A 22206-nucleotide genomic window follows, 5' to 3' on the forward strand; every position below is an offset into this window, starting at 1 on the left:
CCAGCTCTTGTGGGGGCTCAGGCCCCCAGGGTGTGGGAATGGTGCCCCTTTTCCCATGGGCAGAGAGTTCCTGAAGAGCCTTGCTCAGGGAAGCTTCCCCCGCACTTACCATCCTCACAGAGGTTCAGTTTGGACAGGTTCCTTCCATCAAATGACTCCTCGAAGATGGAGCCGTTCTCCCGCTCGCTGAAGGTGTGCAGGTACATGGCCTTGTTCTCCATCCTCTCGCTGTCCGGGAAATAGAACAGCCAAGTGAGAGACTGCATGGGGGGAGGGGACACAGACACCACAGGGACAGAAACTCCCTGTCACCCCCATCTCTGCCCTGTAACTGTAGGCACTGGAGTAACCCTGCGTAACCCCGACCCACGCCTGGGGTTAGCCTCCACTAGCTCCTGCTCCATTACCCAGCACGCACTTGGACGTGTGTGTCTAGCCATACGTGATGGTGCCCTCTAGTGGCCGGTCCACAGAGAGGATAAAGCACTTACTACTGCTGCCAACAGACCGAGCTCTCCGCTAGCTTATGCAGTAGATGCCTGCGGGTTTGGAGCTGAAGGAGCAGGGTTTTTGCCCTTGGGGGGAATATGGGGGTCGTCTCAGGGCATGGATTCTTCACACACCGACAGCTCAGCCAGGGACTGGAAATGCCGCGAGCCTTGACATGTCCCTGAGCCAGCTGCACAGTGCTAGGAGAGGCCAGATGTGCTGAAGCCGAAAGGCCTCGTGCTGCCAAGCGGGGGGTGAGCTAAGGTCTCCAGAATCACTCAAGCATGGCTCTGGCCCAGGCCTGTCACAGCCCTGGTTCGTCTCAGGGAACAGCCATGTTAGAACCACGTCAAGACGCCTCACGCTGGAGCACCCTAGGGTCCTCCTTGGCCATGGACTAAAACACAAGGCGTCCGTACCACGCTGGGGATTTCAGACATGGCTGCCAGCGTGGGTTAACTCCCCTGCGATCAGGGCCTAGAGAGACCCTGGGTGGTTACTGTGGGTGCGTGGGCTGGAGAGGTGGAACCAGGTCATTAGGCAACCTGACACAGGGTCCCCTCATCCCCCAGGCCCTGCCTTTCGCCTGCCCCATGTGGGAGGCCAGGCACCCTAGAGAGACTAGCCTGGGTCCATCCAAAAACCTTCTTACATGATGTCCTGGCCCTGCGACATCGCAGCTAACGCCAAGCCAGCCGACCCATCTTGGCCCCAGTGGGGCTGATCCCACAGTCCCTCCCTCGGTGGGAGTCGGGCCGGCTCCATGGAGAAATTTATCAGGGTCAGCGTGGTGCCAGGGAAAGGGAATCAGGCCTGATGGCCCCACTCCCCACCGGCCGTTCCCCTGGTATTCCTGGCCTGCACCATGGGGGTAAAGCAGTGCTAGGTGGGGATGGGGGGTATTACACTGGCCTGGCACTGGGGAGAGTGACGCAGCTGGCCAAGGAGAGCCAGGCCAGGCCCAGCGCACTCTTCACAAGGGCTGTGGTGTGGAGGGGGTTAATATGGGGCTGCTTCGGTTCATGTGTGCCCCTCAGGCGCTGGCTGTGGTGGAGAAGGGCCTGCTCCCTCCGCCAAGCCCCTTCCGGGCCCCTTCTGGCTCCAGCCACCATCAGCTGCCACCTGCTAACTCCTCTGGGGTTTATTTACCGAGACTCCCGGGGCAAACGGCTCCGTCTCCATCTGCTCTGGGACCCCGCAGGGCTGCCCTGGTCAGCGAGTCCCCCCTGGTTGGAAACGGCTCCACTCGGCTCTCACACACACCCAGCCCTGCACCGAACGCTCGTGGAGCATTCACACCCCAGCGCGGATTTGCGCCGAGCGAGAGGCGGGTTCTTTAGTCTCTTTAATACAGATCCAGCCGGGCCGTCCGGCCAAAACCAACCGTGCCTGGCACATGGCGCAGAAACCCTGGGCATTTCCATCGGGCACCGCCGCTCCAGCTGGACGGGCGGGGAAACCCTCCTGAACATACACAGCCCGCGAAGGAAGCCCTCCAAGCCCAGCCTGAGCTCACTGGCGGTCCCACCCTGTGCTCTCCCTAGGGGGGGCAGGGCTCTCCTGGCCCCACGGGCCCCCGGGCAGGGCTGGGGCTGAGGTGGCAGCTAGCGACTTAGTGCATCACACGCTGTATGTGGGCAGCTCCGGGGCAGCCCTGAGGCACTAAGCAGGCAGGGACGGTGTCACCGCCCCGGTTTTACAGAGGGGCACAGTCAGGTACAGTGAGGTGAAGGCCACAGTTCTGAGAGCCGTGGTGGGTTCTGTTTGGGGTGGGGGGGGGCCCAGCTTGGGGACACAACACTTGAGCACCCACAACTGGTGGCCACTTTGGAAAAGGGGAGCCTAAGTAACTTGCCCAAGGTCACAGAAGTAGCAGCCTCTTGGATCCCCGAAACCCCTGCTCTAACCACTACCCCGTACAGCCAGAGAGAGAACCCAAGAGTCCTGGCTCCCAGCCCCCTGCTCTAACCACTACCCCGTACAACCAGAGAGAGAACCCCTGAGTCCTGGCTCCCAGCCCCCTGCTCTAACCACTACCCCGTACAGCCAGAGAGAGAACCCAAGAGTCCTGGCTCCCAGCCCCCTGCTCTAACCACTACCCCGTACAACCAGAGAGAGAACCCCTGAGTCCTGGCTCCCAGCCCCCTGCTCTAACCACTACCCCGTACAGCCAGAGAGAGAACCCAAGAGTCCTGGCTCCCAGCCCCCTGCTCTAACCACTACCCCGTACAACCAGAGAGAGAACCCCTGAGTCCTGGCTCCCAGCCCCCTGCTCTAACCACTACCCCGTACAACCAGAGAGAGAACCCCTGAGTCCTGGCTCCCAGCCCCCTGCTCTCACCAGGAGATAACCCTCCTTCCCACGCAACTCTTTCGATAGTGCATCCCTTCCCAAGCCGCTCTGGGAACCCCCGAACTCACTGGCCCACCCATGGCCATGGGAAATTGGGCCACCCTGGAGAAGTTGCTCAAGCCGTGTCTGAAATGGACTCACCTGCAGGCTGAAATCTTGCAGCTGGACGGACGAGGAGTTTTCCTCTTAGGTCCTAGGAGACAGCATGGCCAAGGGAGGGGGAAAGAACTTTGTGCTTTACAGAGAGCTCCAGAAACTCAGGAAGGGAAGAAAAGAGAGAACTAGGCAGCTCCTTCCATAGTCGGCTGGGGCTCAGCTTCTCGCAAGGTTGCACAGGGGGATCGCAGAGATTTCCCCAAATCCTCCCGGCTCCTTCCAGGCTCCTTCCCAGTGGGCGAGAAGTGAGGGGGGAGCCCCCAGGCCTGCTCTAGGACCAGCCAGTGCCACAGCCGGGTGGGTTTGCCAGGCTCTTGTATGCAGCCCCCATGCCTGGGGAAGAGGGCACCGAAGGATGCTTCGCAGAGCCAGAGGCAGCTGCAGGGCTGGGCTGCTGTGAACTGAAGTTGCTCCTTGGCAGGGGACTTTTGTGGCTCTTGGAGGAGTTGCCAAGGCTGAAGTTGAGGGTTTGCGCGCCCTCTTGTGGCCAAGACGCGACAGTGAGGGCGTACAGGGGGAATGCATAACAGGGCAAAACCCATAGCGAAATAGCCAGGGGCTCGTCCTAGCTATGGCCTCTCGGCCCCTGAGTATCCGAGCACCATGCTCTTTATCCTCCCGCCAGCAGGAAAGCCTGTTCCCCCATGGGCAGAGGGGAAACTGAGGCACAGAGGGACTAAGTGACTTGCCCAAGGCCATACAGGATGCCTGCAGCAGAGTGGGGAACGGAACCCAGGTCCCCAGCTCGTGCCTGAAATACTGCCCCCCCATCCCATCCCTCCCCTCCCTGCCCTACCCCGCCCTGCCCCGCCCCAAGCAGGAAGGGTCAGGATGGCACAAAGAGCAGTCCCCTCACTCCAGCCACATGCACTAGCCCTAGTGGGAGCCCTCAGCTGGGTTTGAACCCAGGACTGACAGCACAGCTCTCTAGCGCCCAAGCTAAAGAGTAACTCCACTGACTGGTAGTCATAGTAGACTGGTGTCCCCCAGTGAGCCAACCAGTGTGTGCGTGGATGGAGGGAAGATGTATGCCAGGGTATTTCCCCTTTCCCCGCCAAGGGGCTAATGATTGAGTGGCACACTGGCTTCATAGCCCCACAGCAGATGTGGGGGTTACGGGGATCGCAGACCCCAGCCCCACCTCGCAGAAGCGTGAATGTTTCCGTGACGCTGCACAGACGTTTCCCCCGGCACCTCTCAGTGTTTCTGAGCGGCAAGGCGAATACCTCAGCCCTGCCAGGAAGGAACGTGGCCCTGTTTCCCCTCAGAGCAGGACGAGAGCTTCCTGGCAGCGGGAGGAAAAGGGGGAAGAAACCCCCCCTCCCTCAAAGGCAGAGGTCTTCAATCTGTGGGGCATGCCCCTCTAGGGGGGGCACAGAGTAACATTCAGGGGGCACGGCTGGGGGCTGGACCAGCTCCCACAGGGAGCGTGGAGAGAGCACCATCCAACTTCGCTCCTGGCCCTGCGCCTGCGGTCCCAGCTGCCCACCCTGCACCCAGGGATCTGCACCTGGCCACGGCTGCAGGCCTCGGACCCTGGCCAAGGGTCCCCTTCCGCCTCCCTCCCCACCTGGGGTCCCAGCCTTGGCCTCTTTACCCCTGGCCGCGTCGCTGCAGTCCCGTCCCAGCTCCATGGGTGGGTGTAGGCGGGTGAGAGGTAAAAAGTTTGGGGACCACTGCTCTAAGGGCCCCCCTGCAGCCCTCCAGGTACTGTACCAATGTCATTAATGTCATTGCAGGGACGGATGGACCAGAAGATGATCCTCTTTCCTACCCGCCCCCCATCTGTCCCCTGACATTAAAGAGCCCTCTCAGCTGGGATCCACACACACCCTGAGTGCACACCCCTCTGCCCAGCATCGTCCTCCCAGCTCCTGGGCCCCTCTTGTGCCATGGACGGGGGCTGAAAGGAGCCATTGTCAAGGCCAAGTCCCCTCGCCCCTCGGCAGGCAGCTGGCCCTGCCACATGGCGCCCTGGGAATTGCTGGGCCAAGGCTGGGCTGTCCCTGGCCTCGGGGTTAATAAGGCCGTGGGCACGGTGCCCCTCGCTGGCAGGGTCTCGCTGTCCCTGGCAAACAGCTCTGGATGGCCTCATGCTGCAGCAAGCTCAGCTGGGTTTGTCTCTGGCATTAGCTCCTGGGGCTGGGTTCCGCGGAGCTGCCCAGGTGAGGCCCAGGGAGGGGCCGGGCTGTTTAATTTGGTTTCGTCCTAGTCCTGGGAGCAGGATGAGAATGATTTAACGGGGAAGAGAAACCGTCTCCCTTTGACGTAGCCTCTCCCGAATGAGCAAGGCGACCGGGGAACATGTCAGCTGCTCCAGGCTCTCGGACACCCCGGGCCTGTGCTTGGGACAAGAAAGGCGGAGGGAGTGCTCAGGTACTTTTACCCTCGCTATGGCCTGGGTCTGTGCTGGACACTGGCCACCTCTGCTGTCAGCTAGAGCAGCCTCAGGGCTGCTCCAACTCACAATCTGTTCCCCGTGGCTGGCTACAGGCCCCGGGAAGCCAAGTATGGCTGACGTGCAAAGCACTTTGTCTGTGCCCCCAACCTGGCCTCTCCTCCACACGCAGAACCTCACCCCAGCTCCACCTCGCTGGGGAGCCCTCCTGGGCTGCAGGTTCGCTTAGTGGGTTGCGTCTGCCCCCTGACCTTGTCAGAGCGGCATCAAGGGACCTTCCTGGAACTGTGAGGCTAGTGCCCCAAGTTCCTGTGGGCTGCAGATCCCAAACCTGGGGGCTTCTTTGGGTACCTGTGGCTATAAAATATATGAACTCTCGGCTTTCTGCCTCCATCTCTGAGTGCTCTGCCTGTGTGAGCAGACAGCCGCCATGGTGTTCTCAGCATCGTTGTGCGCACACATGCAAACACAGCAGGATAGGGAGATCACATGCACACACCAAGGCAGATGGGGGCGTCTATTACATGTAGCTAACATCCCTGCCCCTTCTCCCCCTACACAACTCTCTCATGCAGACTTTACTTTTGTTCTTTCTTTTTGTTGTTTTCCTTAATCTCAACTCAAAGCCCTTCCCCCTGCAGCACAGAGGCGACTCCCTGTGGATTGGAAAAAACACCCTCCTGGCTGCTGCCCTTGGGAAAGCCAGGCACCAGGGCTGAAGGCAGAACTCGGTGCTGACGCTTTGCTGCCATGTGGGGCTCATCCACTACTCCGGAGGCCACGGGTTGGAGTTGCGCTTTGAGATCACTTTGTCTCCAGCTCGCAGCTACAATCCTCTGCAGCGGCAGCCAAATCCCGGAAGTCTGCTCTGCTGGGAAGCCCAGTTCACAGCCCCACATGGTCTCGTCCACCACGAACAACTGCTGTTGTGTCCTGTACTTCATTCAAGCAACTCTTTGTGAGAGGGAGGAGCGGCTGGGAGGGGAAGGTCCTTGGCCCTAAGATACTTGACAAAGGGGAAAAGAAAAATCAGAGTCTCTCTGGCTTCACTCCCCCCCTTTGTGACAAACTCCCAGCGCTTTGTCTCAGGGGAGCATCTGATAGGATTTTACAGAGTCATGATTTAAGTCTCAACTGCCCAGGGGCAAGGAAGGTGGGTGTAATTCTGCCTTGTCTACAGCGATATGTGTGTAAAACAACCTCAGTGCTATTCTGGGCCTGGAGCAAAAAAGTTTGGGGGAAACTGAGGCACGGAGAGGGGGATCAGGAATAGAGCTGAGAATAGAACCCAGGAGTCCTGCCGCCCCCTAGTGGGCTTTTACTTTTAGGTTGCCTCTAGTCCCACCAAACAGAGCTTTAATTGGTTTTCTCGAAGCCACAAATGGCTTGGAAATAGCCTCAGCTCCCCCCCACATCCATATACCCTGTCACCAATTTCTCTGTCATTACAGCTGGAATTAGCATTAAAGCCCGTTGTCAGGTAGCTCCTGCCTTAGCCACACCTGGTGCACTGGGAATGTGTCTATACAGGGTGATCGTACAGGGTCTGTGGTTCATAGCCAACATTCAAACAGCAGGATGGGGGGCTGCAGCGAAAATGTGGCCAGAAGCCAAACTGTCCATACACTAGCGTACGGGGCACAATGCGGCATTCATAGCCCAGCCTGAAAACATGCTAAAGAACTCACAGATTCTTTGCACGCTCGGTAACAGAGTTTGTTTAACGTACGGGGCAATAGAGAGTGCGGTATACCAGCTTCACGGGGATGTCTGGGTTATACTGGGGAACTCACAGACTCAAAACAGCCTCTACAGTGTTTTGGATTGTGGAAATAAAAAAAATCTGAAGCCACTCCAAAAACCAGTAGCAGTAGTAGGTTGTTATCCTCTATGCGGCTGAGGTATTCAGTGGAAGACCCAATACGCGCAGCCACTGTGTTACACTAGTGTACGTTTTCTTCTCAGAAAACCCACCTCAGTGTACAGCGATAGGCCACAGAGGCGAGGTCCAGGATTCTGGCTATTGTGAACCAATGGACGCTTCTCGTGTCATTGAGGCCCTCATCTCAGGGACTCATCCGCATGGCTGAGCGTGGCTTCCCAGGGGCTGCACGCCTTCTGAGAGAGGGAGCATGCCTCGGTTTGACAGCCACACTTCCATGCGGAGCTCTTTGTCCTTTCACTCCATGCGTGCACCGAGCACAAAGGGGCCTGGATCGCCCATGGGGGCCGCTCAGCTGCTGCCTCTAGGCCAATAAACAAGGACAGTGCCATTTTCCCCATCGACCCCCAGGCGCGCTTCGGTGGGGCTGGCCCCGGGAGGCCCAGAGAGGCTCCGCACCTCGCAGAATGCTCCTCACGCAGAGCCGGCTGCAGGGGGAAGCGCCCTGAGCTGTACCGGTGTCTAGCAGGGGCCAGCCCCAAAGCAGCTGCCTCCAGGAGAATGAAAAGCAAGCAAAGCATTCCTGGCTACGCCCACAGCAGAGCGAGCCAGAACGGCCAACCCCCGGCAGATCCACTCGGGCTGGCGCTGCCCGTTCCCTACTGCTCCCCTACTCACTTTGGGAGGGTTCCCCTGGAGCGCCCAGCCCCCTTCTCCACTCAACACTCACTGCAACAGCAGGTCTGCTGCCCCCAGAGAGTCGTGCACACCCCACCTTGGAGGGTTCAACTCAGGGTCAGCAACCTGCATGGAGATTTATACTGGAAACAACACGGTTATCAGCAGAGATTCACGAGATAGCGAGCAGGGACAGTGAAAACAAGAGGTTACATCCAAACCAGAACACGCTCTCCAGAGAGTAAGCTCAACTTCCCAGGCTCACCTTCTGTCTGGAGCAACTTATCTCACCCCACTTCAGCCAAGGCTGGTCGTGATCCCGTTCTCATCAGTGTAATCGCCCTGGCCGATCACTTCCCAGGCGCAGGGCGAAGGGCTGTCTTCTTTGCCCTCTCCTTGTGGCCCCCAAAGGACATTGTCTGTACTCGAGGCACGGTGATCCCTGTGGCTCGTTCAACGGTGCCCTGCCTCCAGGTGATCTGGGTCTGCCATTGAGTTGGTTTGCAATGCTTCATTTTTTATTTTATTTTTTTTTGGTAACACTGTTGCAAAAAAAGCAAACATCGTGCTGGGCTGTATTAGCAGGACCGTTGTGAGCAAGACACGAGGCGTACTTCTTCTGCTCTACTCCGCGCTGATACGGCCTCAACTGGAGGACGATTTCAGGCAAGATGTGGACAAGTTGGAGAAAGTCTAGAGGAGATCAACAAAGACGATTAAAGGTTTAGAGAACATGAAGATTGAAAAAATGGGGTTTGTTTAGTCCAGAGAAGAGAAGACTGAGTGGGGACATGACAACAGTTTTCAAGCACATAAATGGTTGTTACAAGGAGGAGGGAGAAAAATTGGTCTTCTGAACCTGATAGGGCAAGAAGCAATGGGCTTAAATTGCAGCAAGGTGGGGTTAGGTTGGAGATTAGGAAAAACTTCCTACCTGTCAGTGTAGTTAAGCACACGGCGGGCTCAAGTTTGGGAACCAGGGATGACAGATCCAGAGATGCCAGGGCTGGTTTCACCACAAACAACACTAAGCACTTCCTCACCCACACTCCACCTGTCCCTTAGTCCTCCCAGCCCATGTGCTTCCAGGGGGCAGTGCATAGGAAGGGGTCCCCCGCCCCCTCTAGGGCTCAGGGGCTGGCAGCAGTGTTTGCAGTACATGGGGTAGTTCCCCTCCCCATGGCTACTCAGCCCCACACCCCCAACCAGGGCCAGGTCTCCCCCTCCCCTAAAGAAACCAGAGCTCAGCGGATTCCTTCACTCAGCAGTGCCCCCATCCTATCACGTAGGGCCCAGCCTAGCCCCTCTGTGATTCCTATGCGATGCACCGTCATGGACTCCTTGTGCCCAGCAGGCTGCAGGGCTGCTCCCAGCACCTCGGCTTGTGTACCGGATTTGGCCTGGCGACAGAGCGTCCATCAAGGGCTGTGTCTGTTTTGATGCACGGCCAGGTGTGGCTGTTACTGGCTCAGGTACGGTATGTCACAAACAGCGCCTCTTAGTGGCTGATTGGTGTACTACAGGTTTAGCGTTCCACCACACCCCCGTGGCCCCAAGCTCCCTGTTACCCTGCCCACCTGCAGCGGCTTTCACCACCCCTCTCCCCCCACACACTGCTTTGATGCAGCTTTTAACCCCTTCCACGCCTACACGATGGGGGAGGGGAGTTGATTGTCAGCAGGTGGGCTGGGGCGGATTCTCCCTTGTGGACAGGGGGGCCCCATACAGAACTGATTAAGGCTAGAAGGCAACTCAGCAAGTGGCCTCGTACCTCTAAGGACAAGAACCTCTGTGCATAGCTAAGCTCTTCCCTTATTCACATTCCCTCTGGTATCTAAGCACGGACTGGAGGGGAGGACCCAAGGGGACGGGGAAAGCAAGGTGATCGGCCCTTAAGGAGGGAAGGCTGTAGTCAGTGGGCGTGAGGCTGCACGACTGCAGTTAAAAAGAGAGGCAGCTTGGATTGTACAGGAGCGGCTGGGGCCAGCTGGAAGCTGCTGGCTTGTTCCAGCATCTGGAGTCTCCCCTCCCGCCCCCCGCCGAATCTGCAGGAGCAGGGCCCTTTGTCCTGCACCATCCCTCATGGGAGCTAAGGGACAGGACTGGGCAATAATCGATGTTGTGAGGCATTGAGGACTGTGTCGGTGTTGCAAGCTATTGCCTTATGAGTGTGTGTTGAGGGGAGGTTTTCCTAGTCCTGCTTGCAGGTTAGTGGGCTCTGCTGGGAGGCGTGTGGTATGACCAGAGTCTGGAAAGAACCAGCCTAGACCAAGGTGTGGTGAGTTGTGTCTCTCTTTGAACTCTTCTTTGGCTCTTTTAGAAGGCAGCACAGTGTTTCTGAACAATGCTGGCGGACGTCAAAGGGAAGAGGCCCATTAAGGGGTGTTGGATCCGGCCTGAGATTCTGGTCTCAGTTACGCCAGTGTAAATACAGAGCAAATGCCTGCACTTCACTGATGACACCAGCGCCTGTGACAGGAGAACCGGGTGGAGAGGTCTCCTCCAGAGAGAGGATCATTTTCTGGTGTCCAGGAGGACGCCTAAGGCAAACAAAGACAATCCTGTCTGGCAAGTGGGGGCCTGCCTTACTTTCCTGACACAGCAGTAACAGTAGAAGGGAGAGGGACTTCAGGTTTCCCCCTGCTGCCAGCTCCTGGCAGGAACAGGAGGAGGTAGGAACAAACCTGCCCTGTGCAGACGCTGACAGCTTCCCTTATTACACCCTGTATTATTCTAACTCCTCATCCTCCTTTGGAGTTTGGACCCAAGAGGGCCGACATGATGAGACTTTTGTGGCACAGGGGCCTTGCTGAAAGACTAAAGGAATTCAAAATGCTGTTGGGTGACAATCTACATCCACTCCCATTTAGGCTAAAATGGTTTCTTGGCGCTGCTATTTGGTTCGTTTTAAGACAATGTGATTACCTGTATGAATCACATATACATGGCAAAACAGATAATTGGCCAAATTACCTCTTCTGAGGACAGGTGACTCCTTTCAAATAGCTGATCTCTGCTACGTTCTTCACCCCAGTTCTTCTGCCCTCTCCGCATGTCAGTCACCTGGCTTTCATCCCCCTTCCGTAACCTGGTGCAGACTCAGCTTGCTCAGCTGTGTACCTGGCTACTTGAAACCCCAACCCCAAAACTTTCTTATGCTTAAATCACAACAACAACCCCAAACTAATATATTATTGCTTATCCTATGAAAACTTATTTTTATCTGTCTACTTCTATCATCTATTCTCCGCTGTTCATTTCACTAGCTCCATCCAGTTTCTCTTATCTTACAGGTCTGTTTTTGCGGCCTTGGGTTTTGCTTGTTAGGTTGCTTTGGGAGGCACCTGAAGTTACCAATTCCCTCATGACGCCCCATTTCAGCCTGCTGTTTACACGGACCAAGGTTTTACAAAGTCAGACACACAAGCCAGGTTTCACGCAACCCTGAAGTTGTTTCAGTTAAGTTCTGGAATGCTGCATCAGCAGAGACACAACGAAAAAGTAAAAATCCCTTTATTTCCTGATAGAATATTCATTTTTCTAACATTTGTGTGTGTGTGTGCGTGGTCTCTGTCTAACACATTTCATTACACTGTTTTCTAACAAGGCAAACAGCTGGCTTGGGCCCAGGTGCAGAGAAAGGGCCAGAGATGGTGATTTCCCTCAGGGCGTAACTCCACAGACTGCAGTGTTAGGTCCCCTGTGGGCCATTCTTGCCACCTTGTGATTCCATTTACTTCAGTGGGGGTAGCCCTGATTTACACCAGAGTCAGATTTGAAATTCACCTTAAGTGTGAAGTCCTGTGCAGACAGGTTCATGCACAAACCATCACTCCCCCGCAGACCCCCATTGACTTCAGTGCGGGACTATGGGCAAGAGCGGGGGTCTGTGCATACACATTGCGTGGCATGAGGACTGCACGGGGGGAGGGAACACCATGACAATACCAGGCCATGGCGTGAAGTCCTTATTCAGTCAACACTCCCACTGAAGTCAATGAGAGTCTTTCCTGAGCAAAGACCTCAAGATCCAGCCCAGAGAAGTCCCAGAGGGTCATTAAAACATGTTCTGTTGAGAGCTATTGCTGGAGCCAGCAGAGGAGGAGATAGGCAAACAGATGGACGCAGAGGGAGGTGATGGACACATAGCTGTCTGCTGTGGTAGCTTTCATTGTTCTGGTTGCACAATAGACACTAACAGGAGAGTGAGGTTTTGCACTGAGGAGTGGGGGAGAGCACAGAGCCCCCTGAACATTTAAAGGGAGAGGACATCACATTCCTCCGCTCTACTTTAAAAAGCTTTCCAAACACAAAGACATTATTGTTTACATCAGGGGTGGGCAAACTACAGCCCATTTTAAGCCAGCCTGCGAGCTCCAGCCTCGGTGCAGGGTTGGGGGCTGCTCCATGCGGCTCCCGGAAGCTGCAGCATGCCCCTCTCTGGCTCCTACGCACTCCAATGGCCCCCTCCGGCGCTCCAATGGGAGCTGCAGGGGTGCTGCCCGTGGATAGGGCAGTGTGCAGAGCCGTCTGGCTGCGCCTCTGCATAGGAGCCGGAAAAGGGACATGCCACTGCTTCCGGGAGCCACTTGAGGTAAGTGTCGCACGGAGCCTGCACCCCTGAGCCTCTCCCCCACAAGCCCCAACCCCCTGCCCCAGCCCTGATCCCCCTCCCACCCTCCGAACCCCTCGATCCCAGCCCTTAGCACCCTCCTACACCCCAAACTCTTGGACTCTTGGGGTCTGTCCCTGTGGTTGCACACCATCTCTCTGTCTCTCAGTCTGCAGCCCTTCTCTTGCCCCAGGAGCTTCTGCTAGCTCTTTGTGACTCAGCCTTCTGGCCAGGTCACTAACTAGTCTCCCCTTCTGGGGTGGAGACCTTCAAAGTCTCTTCTCTTCAAGAGGCATCAGGCATTTCTCTCACCCGCTGCCTGATCCTGTCACTCCTGCAGTGACCCAGGCAGTCTTCTAGCTCACTGCCCCGAACAGCACCACTCGGCAGGGGTTGGTAGGGGACCCAGGCCGGCTCTTTACTCTGAGGTCCAGTCCAGGGCCTTTTACCGAGCAGCCTGCAGCTACCCTAACCTTACTGCCTCTTAGCTACATAGAGGCTCCACCTGTTCCCTGACAGGTGAGCTTCCTTCTAATTAGCTTCCACCAGCCTAAATCTCCTCCCTTTGCAGCCTAATTGGCTGACTGGGCCCATTTGGTCTAATTCAGCTCCTGAAGGGCCATTGTGGGGAGTACGCCCCGTCACACATGGCTAACAGCAAACACTAAATAACCGAACTCTGGCCTGCTCTACAGCACAAAGTGAGGTCACCATAAGCCCCCCTGTGTCAACCTAACTGTGCAAATGTCTACACTTAAAGTTGTCTCCCACCAACATTAAGTGCCCTGTCATGCTGACATAGTTACACCACCTCCATGAGCGGCACTGAGCCACGGTCGATGTAGGGAGGTCCACGCAGTGTGAGTGTAGACACTGCGTTACGTATGTCAACCCTTCCAGTCCTCCAGCCACTGTCCCACAATGCCTGACACTGACCGCTCTGGTCACAATTGCAAACTCCACTGCCCAGGGGTCATGGAGACCAGAAGCGCCCCCCTCCTTTAAAACCCATTTTTGAAATGCCTTTTCGTGATTCCTGAAGAGAAGAATGAGGGGGGATTTGATAGCTGCTTTCAACTACCTGAAAGGGGGTTCCAAAGAGGATGAATCTAGACTGTGCTCAGTGGTAGCTGATGACAGAACGAGGAGTAATGGTCTCAAGTTGCAGTGGGGGAGGTCTAGGTTGGATATTAGGAAAAACTGTTTCACTAGGAGGGTGGTGAAACACTGGAATGCGTTACCTAGGGAGGTGGTGGAATCTCCTTCCTTAGAAGATTTTAAGGTCAGGCTTGACAAAGCCCTGGCTGGGATGATTTAGTTGGGGATCGGCCCTGCTTTGAGCAGGGGGTTGGACTAGATGACCTCCTGAGGTCCCTTCCAACCCTGATATTCTATGATTCTCCAGCTGAGTGAACACACCTAGCAGCTTCCACGGTTGTGTGCAAGTGCCCAGATGCCCGGGCCGGCTACACGCCCCAGACACGCTCCTGCCTGGAGATACTGGATCTCCTGGGCCTGTGGGGAGAAGTGGCTATGCTCTGAACCAGCCCTAGGAACGTCGACATCTATGAGCAGATTGCTGGGAGCACGCAGGAGAAGGGCTACGCTAGGGACCAGCAGCCGTGCCGCGTGAAAACCAAGGAGCTGTGGCAGGCACACCAGGAGGCCAGAGGGGGCAACAATCGATCAGGTGCTGAGCCCCAGACCTACCATTTTCACACAGACGGTCAAGCCATACTTGGCGGAGACCCCAGCATGACTCTGTAGTCACCATGGACACCTCAGAGGATCCCGAGTCACAGGCCTCTGTGTGACCAGCGAGGAGGAGGAGGAGGTGAGCAAGGAAGAGGAGGAGGAATATGGGGAACAGGTGACTGAGGGGTCCAGCTGTACTGCAAGCCAGGACCTGTTTTTGATTCCATTGCTGTCCAGCCAGTCCCTGCAGTCAAGCAGGAGAAGGAACCTTGGGTAAATGTGTAAATACATTTCCCATTACAATTAAGGCTCCCCTAACTTATCAGGGCACAGCTATCGGATTTTCATTAATTAAAAAAGAGGTAATAGTACAGCAAAGAGAGGTAGAATTATCTGCTTTTCATTCCCCTGTAGAGTTGGCGTGGGGCGGGAGGCATGCAGACCGGTTTGTTGATGTACACAGGGATGTCCTTTAAATCCTCCTGAGAGATCTCCATGAAACTTCTACGGAGGTACCTGCAATCCTCACCCGAAGGTTTCTAGAGATGGCAACCTTATTTCTTCTTCCGCGGTAGGACGCTTTCCCACGCCATTCGGCGGTAACTTCGGCAGGCACCATTGCAGTACACAGGCTAGCAGCATACGGGCCCGGGTGATTCTCGGATGCCAGCAGCAGCTGTGCTCTCTCTGCCTTTGTTACCCTCAGGGGAGAGATTTCAGCTAACATCCCCACCGCCAGTGCCCTATACTCAGTTCAATGCATCCCAGCAATTCCTTCCCGATTCCCTTATCACTGGCAGGTAATACTCACCCTGATCAAGCACGCTGAAGCAGAAGTGCCAATAAGCATGTCTTGTCTGAGCAAGGGAAGGGGGATTTATGAACCCTAAGTTTTGTTTTCTGTACATACTATATTGACAATGGTACCGCAGTGTATTTTACCTGTGGCTGCAGCCTTGAGGGATCTACTGCTGTGGTGAGTGTAACAACTCTCCTAGACAAGGAGGAGGGGGAAAAAAGAGGATGTGGAAGGACTGGTTCTTTGAGATCCTGCGAGCCAGTGTTACATCAGACTTGAATAGAGAGCCACTGCTCGTCATCCCAAACCTGCATGATGATGTGATCCCTGTGCTCATTTTTTGGGCCCAGAAGCGGCGTTCCACCATCTGCAGCTGCTCTGTGAATTCTGCCAACAACCGTGATTTGGGCTGTGCTGTGTCCCACAGCAATCTGTCCCCCAAGAAATCGTCATGTTCTCAGCAGTTCTTCCTCTGTCAACGTACAGCGACTGCGGTTGATACATTGCTTGTGCAGGTTCATACTTGGCTCCATGCTTCAGTCAGAGATGGCGGACAGAAACAAGGCAAGCGTGGGATTTTGGGAAACTGAAAATAGGCACAAAAATTATGGGCTAGAGATGATATTATGGGCTAGAGACCATTGCATTGTGGGAAGTTGACCTCTTACTTCCAGTCACCCATATGTGACTTGTTTATGCCCCACCATGCACTGCCAAACCGACCCCAAAGACGGCACACTGAATGGTGGTGGATTGCTCTGAGGCATACCTACCCATGGTGCAGTGACCTGTGCATTGACACAAGCACTCCTGGTGAGTATGCCCACCACTGGGGCAAGGAGCCAAGTATGAACACACACAAGCAATATATTAACTGTGGCAGCTGTATGCCCCTGTAACATGCATCAGAAAAGCTTTGTAGTGTAGACATGGCCTAAGAGTTAGGGATTACCACAGGCTCTTAAATTTTAAGGAATTATTCTGCCTTGGAATAGCAACTCACTCACTAAACAATTTATATGTTCAAGTGCACAACTGGTTTTCACACTCTCTTGGGATAACATAGTGATGGTGGTGTGACAGTGTCCTGAACAATAGGAACAGTTGGTGGTAAGGAATCAACTGGATCTGGTACCAACGTTTTTTTCCACCAAGTCATCAAAATTAGAGGTTGTAACGGAAGGAGGTTCAATTGGAGGAAGAGAAAGTCTTACTGGAACATCCCCAGACTCTTGTACTAGTTGAGGCTGCAACTGGTCCATATGTCGTTCCCCAAAACAAACAAATCCCACAACAGAAAGTTCTACCACAAATGAAAGAGTTCCCATGCATTTTACAGGTTTTCCAGGTTCCCATTTTGCTCCACAGCCATAGTTGTGAGTCCACACTAAGATTCTGACTTGAAAAGAACGATGACAAGTCTCACATTGTCAAACAAATTGCATAGCTTCGGATTTCACTACAGATGAGGCAGTATAGGATGTAGCAGGTCCCAACATGTACACAAAGATAGATTTAAGAAAAGAGTTGAGGGTCACTCCTGGGTAGTCACATGTTGTGTGTTCCTGTGGACAACCAAGAAATTGTCCAATTTTTGCTGATGATTTAGAATAGACTTTTTAGCTTTTAAGGCATGCTTAAGTGTTTGTATGAAGTGTTTGACGAGTCAGTTTGTAGCAGGATGGTCAGGTGCTGAGTGTATGCGCTGAATTCCATTTGAAGCTAGGAACCTCTGAAATCATTCCGAACAGAATTGAGGTCCATTCTCACTCACCAACTGTAACAGTACATCAAACTAGCTAAACAAGGTACAAAGACATCTAATGGTCTTGGTAGCTATAGTAGAAGTAATTCTAAAAATTTCTGGCCATTTTGAATGGGCTTCAACTATGACCAAAATCATGTAATCTTCTAAAGGTCCAGCAAAATCCACATGGATACGCGTCCACAGAATCTAAGGCCAGAACCCAGTGTGTAGACGAGCTGGGCCAAGATCATGCTGAATTTGCTGACACCTAGTACAGGATTTTGCCTTCCTTTCAATGACTTGGCTGTTCCCTGGCCACCGGACTGGACTCCGAGCTATGGCATTCATTCACACAATGAAAAAAATGACTGTCTTGAAGAGCTTCCAAAACCTTAGACTGAAGTGATTTCAGAATGATCACTCGCATTCCCCATCAGACACAACCGTGATTCACAGATAATTCACAATTGTGTAAACTAGGGATTCTTTTGATCCAACACTGTACCTCGTAGTACCATCCCCTTCACATGAGAAAGCACATAATCCTTCGTGGTTTCTTTGTTGATATCTGTGCTAGTGATGGGTAACTTATCCATCAAATTGAGATTGAACAGTTCACCTGAAGTGTCCTTGGATTGATGAGAACTTGGGCATGGCAGGTGCGACAGCCCATCGGCATTGCCATGCTTAGTCCCTTTATGAAGCTGAATAGTATAGGAATGAGCTGACAGTAGCAATGCCCTTCATTGCACACAAGTAGCAGCTAATGACAGAATTCTGGGATATAGTCCAAAAACTGAAAGTAATGGGCAACGATCCATCACCAAGGTAAAATGCCTACAATGCAGACAGGTATGGAACATCCAAATTCCAAAGATAATCAAGGAGATGCCATCACTGACTCCAGCTCTGACTGGAGATCGGACTGCCATCTCTGACCCAGATGCTATCTCTGTTTCCAGCTTCTGGTAATACGTGTAGTGCTAGGTCTTGGTCAGCGTCTCGAGAGCTCTTACCTTTTCCCACATTATGAAATTCTGACACATTAGAAAGTCGGCGCTTATGCCAGGGACAGTTGGAGACCAGAGGTCATGCAGCAGTCCGTTTGCCTTTGGAGCCATCACTGACAACGAGGCTGAAACTCTTTGTCTGTCTGGAACCGTGTGGCAGGTTACCAATTGCTCAAAACCTTGGAGGCAAACCACCCACGATTCGCAGGTGTTGTTGAACTCACCAGCACTGCCCACAAACGGTGCCATTTCATTGCTGTCCCGCTGGACTTCACGCCTCCTGGACGCCTTTTCCACGGGGAATTGTTTTGTTAAGGCCCTATCCATGCTCGATCCCACTGCTCGCTCTGTGCTTACACACACCTTTGCTTGTACTGGGGCTCCCTCTGCTGGCTATAGACCCTCAATGCAGGCTAACTTGTGTGCTGGCGTGCCTGCTTGCATGATATCCATCCATCCGTCTGCCTGCTTACAGGGCACTGCTCTGTTTGAACAGTTCTGGCAGTAATTGCAGAACCCTTAGCTGCCATTCTCTCTTTATTTCCCTACTTCTCCTTCTCTAGCTGGCTGGTTCCTGCTTTTCCAGGACAGCCTGTACCTCTAGGTGAAGTGATTCCCCTTTTTATAGCATTATTTGCTTACTTGCTCATCTTCTTGGTCAGGATGGCCAGGTGCCCAGTCTGGTTGAAAAGAGGACCTGACAGTGTCCAGTCAGATCTACTGAACAGACACCCAATGTCCGGTTACTGTGGGTGGGGGAGGCAGGGAGGTACCAGATCATCACCCATGCCAACCCCTACTCAGCCGGGGCCACCTCCTACCTGCATCAGGCGGCTGCAGCTCCCAATCCCGGCTTTGCAGATGAGAGTCCCTCCTGATTTGGGGGAGTGGAAAAGCAGCAAGTGACGGAGGAAGGGACGGGGGGGAATAGGAGCGAACGGGGGTGGAGCCTTGGGGAAGGAGGCATGGCAGGGGTGGGTCCTCGGGGTAGGTGCGGGACCTCAGGGGGAAGAGGCAGGACAGGGGAGGTTCCTGCATTCCTGCTGGAGTGCCCAGTTTTTAAATACTACAAAGTTGGCAATCCTATTGTGGGATATAAATTGCATGTCGTCAAATGTTATATTCCTGGAGCCAGTCAGATAGACAGACAGACTCAGACAGAGGGAGCTGAGGTCCGCTGTGCTAGCTTTTATTGCTCTGGCTGCAAAACTGAAAGTAACCTGAAAGTGAGGCTTTGGCACAGAATCCCCTGCACATTTCAAGGGACAGGACATCACAAGAGCGGGTAGAAACTTTTCCATCAAAACATGTTCTTGATGAAACAAAAATTTTAGCAAATAAAGTCCATTTCATGGAACATTTTTGGTTTTCATGAAAACACGGGAAAAAAACTGACTCTTTTTTTTAGCAGATAACACAATTTGCAGATTTTTTCCCCCATAAACCTGAACATTTTAAAAAATTGCAGAAAATAATAATTTCCTGAGCAGTTGTAGTTCTGTTGCTATAACATATCCAAGTTTGCATTTGAAGTGTACACAATTGATTCCACCATTAGCAAGCTGGGCTTTTTGCATATGCTGTATTTTGGAATTAAAATCTATGAATAAAGTATTTTGACTAAGATGAGTATAAAAACATGGTTATCCCCTACAAGCTACTATTACAATGCATTGCAAATTCATGAAATGAGAGTGTATCTTTACTCTCTCAGCATTCCATGATGGGACATTTAACCTATATTTCATGATCTAATTAATTACAATAAAATGTGTTTTAAATTTCAGATTTACAAACTATTAAACAACAGAAAATAATTCACCGAAATAGCTCAATTAACACCACACACAATTACAGAAAAAAGTCTCCAACAAGCTCATTAAAACACAGATTTTATGATAGAGAATTTCTGATGTCTCTTTTTAAGAATGTCACATTCTTTGCAGCATTTTGTGAGTCAATTCAATTTCTTGGTATTCATCCTTTAAATCTGCAAAAAAGAACAGCAGATTAAAACATGGTTCATTTTCTTTCTTTTGAACAAGAATTGTCCATTTCCCTTTATTATGTAGCGAGGAAAGCGTTCTAATCCCCCACACAAACGAAGGAAAACAATACATTTAATGTATTTAAGCGTTTTGCTGGATCGGGGCCTTAATACCTCATAGACTCAGACTTTAAGGCCAGAAGGGACCATCATGATCACCTAGTCTGACCTCCTGCACATCGCAGGATACAGAACCTCACCCACCCACTCCTGTGATAGACCCCTCACCTCTGGCTGAGTTACTGACGTCCTCAGATCATGGTTTAAAGACTTCAAGTTACAGAGAATCCACCATTTTACTCTCGTTCAAACCAGCAAGAGACCTGTGCTACAGAGGAAGGTGAAACCGCCCAGGATCTCTGCCAATCTGACCTGGGGGAAAATTCCTTTCCGACCCCAAATACAGCGATCAGTTAGTCCCTGAGAATGTGGGCAAGACACGTGAGCCAGACGCTTGGGAAAGAATTCTCTGTCGTGACTCAGAGCCCTCCCCATCTAGTCTGCCGTTGCCAGCCATTGGGGATATTTGCCAATAGCAGTTGCAGATGGGTCATACGCCTTTGCAGACAACCTCCACTCTTATTAATCTATTTACTCTTGAGTTAAGCATACTTAGCACCCACCTAGGGCTTTTCATCCATAGAGCTAAAAATACTTTGGAAAGGTGGGTAAAGTCTCATTATTCCCATTTCACAGATGGGGAAACAGCAATTCAGTAATTTACACAAGGCCACACAGAAGTAAGCAATAAAACCAGCAACAGCAGATGGCCTTGTGGTTAAGGCACTGGCCTAGCACTCAGGAAATGTGAGTTTGATTCACAGCTCTATCAGCATCCCTGTGAGCGCTTGGGCAAGTTGTTTATCCCAGCCACTCAAGTCAATGGAAATTACCCTGAGTGTCGAGGCTGTATGCATGGAGGTCTCTGGTTGGGTGGCCAGGGTGTAAGGTTGCCACACAACTCTCCCTGCTCCATCTGCAGCCCCTCCATGACTGTTGTATGAGGCAGGTTTTGGGGTCAGGGAGGCCATAGGCCTCTCACTTCTTGAAAGTGGGCAGGCCAGGCCCATGCACTTTTCACCAGGGTGGACCCCACTCCCTTTCCCTCTGTAATAAATGAAAAGGGGTGGGGGGGAGCTCCCTTTTATGAACACCCAGCCAGCCAGTTAGCTATAAAGTCCCTCTTGGTGGCTGTTCTCTGCTTACTTTACCTGTAAAGGGTTAACAAAGTTCCCCAGGTGAAGGAAAAGGAGTGGGCACCTGAGCAAAAGAGCCAATGGGAGGCTAAAACTTTTTAAAATGGGAAAAAAGTCCCCTTTGTCTGTTGTACTCTGGAGAAGGAGACATGAAGCAGCAATGCTATAAGCAGGAATGTTGTGTAAGGCTTGAAGCAGGTATGGAAATTCATCTTCCATACCTAGAAGAAATTATTTGGATAGGGCATGTTTAGTTAGACACAATCAGGGTTATTTCTTATTTTGGCTTATGGATCTGCTCTGTGCTAACCCCTGATGTTTTGTTTGCTTGTAACCTTTAAGCTGAACCCCCAAGAAAGCTAGTTTGGGTGCTTAATTTTTGCAATTGCTCTTTTAAAATCTAGCAAAAGCCCCTAAGTTCCAGATGTATTTTTTTCCTTTTTGTTTTTAATAAAATTTACCTTTTTTAAGAACAGGATTGGATTTTTGGTGTCCTAACAGGCTTGTGTCTATGCTGTTTGATTAGCTGGTGGCAACAGCTAATTTCCTTTGTTTTCTTTCTCAGCTCTTCCCCGGAGGGATGTGTGTGTGAAAGGGCTTGAGGGTACTCCACAGGGAGGAATTCCCAAGTGCTCCTTCCTGGGTTCAATGGGTTTTTTTTGTATTTGGGTGGTGGCAGCGTTTACCAAGCCAAGCTCAGAGAAAAGCTATAACCTTTGGAGTGTAATACAAGCCTGGAGTAGCAAGTATTATTTTTTAAAATCCTTGCATGTCTCCACCTTCTGCACTCTAAGTGCCAGAGTGGGAATTCAGCCTTGACAGCCTCCTCTTCCCTCCAAGGCCCCATCCCACGGTCAGGCTAACTTGGAGCCCAGTTGGGGAGCCCGGGCAGTTGTGGGACCCACGGCGGACCCTTGACCAGCCTGGGGTGTGGGCTGAGAGCAGCCCCCGGTCTGTGTTCCCGTCCCCTGGGCTCCCCGCCCAGCGCAGGGCAGGTGGAGGTGGAGTGTCCGTGACAGCTCCACACAGCTGCCCGCACGGCTCTGTCCTTGACCCGGCTCCAGCCAGCGGCAGGAGGGCTCGGACCTGCAGCCTGGCCATGGTAAGACTTGTGCCATGGGCAGCTGTGGGGAGCCATGGATTC

At 52.9% G+C, this 22206-nt stretch overlaps 2 protein-coding genes across 5 annotated transcripts in view; both read right to left on the reverse strand.

The window, feature by feature from the left end:
* The window catches only part of SCARA5 (scavenger receptor class A member 5), a 129527-nt gene extending 126097 nt beyond the window's left edge, over positions 1–3430 (reverse strand). Inside the window, exons 1-2 of one of the 2 annotated variants that reach the window (XM_037893765.2) lie at positions 2984–3430; positions 110–228 (exon numbers count right to left, since the gene is read on the reverse strand). In XM_037893765.2, the coding sequence (XP_037749693.1) occupies positions 110–221 (112 nt within the window). In that variant the 5' untranslated portion in view covers positions 222–228; positions 2984–3430. Of the gene's footprint in view, positions 1–109; positions 232–2983 lie in introns of both variants that reach the window. The other variant, XM_043542030.1, reaches the window with a different exon arrangement.
* Positions 3431–18987: 15557 nt separating this feature from the next.
* NUGGC (nuclear GTPase, germinal center associated) overlaps positions 18988–22206 on the reverse strand; it is a 90478-nt gene continuing 87259 nt past the window's right edge. For all 3 annotated transcript variants that reach the window (XM_037893767.2, XM_037893770.2, XM_037893766.2), the window contains exon 19: positions 18988–19809. In XM_037893767.2, the coding sequence (XP_037749695.1) occupies positions 19751–19809 (59 nt within the window). In that variant the 3' untranslated portion in view covers positions 18988–19750. The remainder of the gene's footprint in view (positions 19810–22206) is intronic.

Source organism: Chelonia mydas, chromosome 3 (genome assembly GCF_015237465.2).
Source record: "Chelonia mydas isolate rCheMyd1 chromosome 3, rCheMyd1.pri.v2, whole genome shotgun sequence".
Classification (NCBI taxonomy): domain Eukaryota; kingdom Metazoa; phylum Chordata; order Testudines; family Cheloniidae; genus Chelonia; species Chelonia mydas.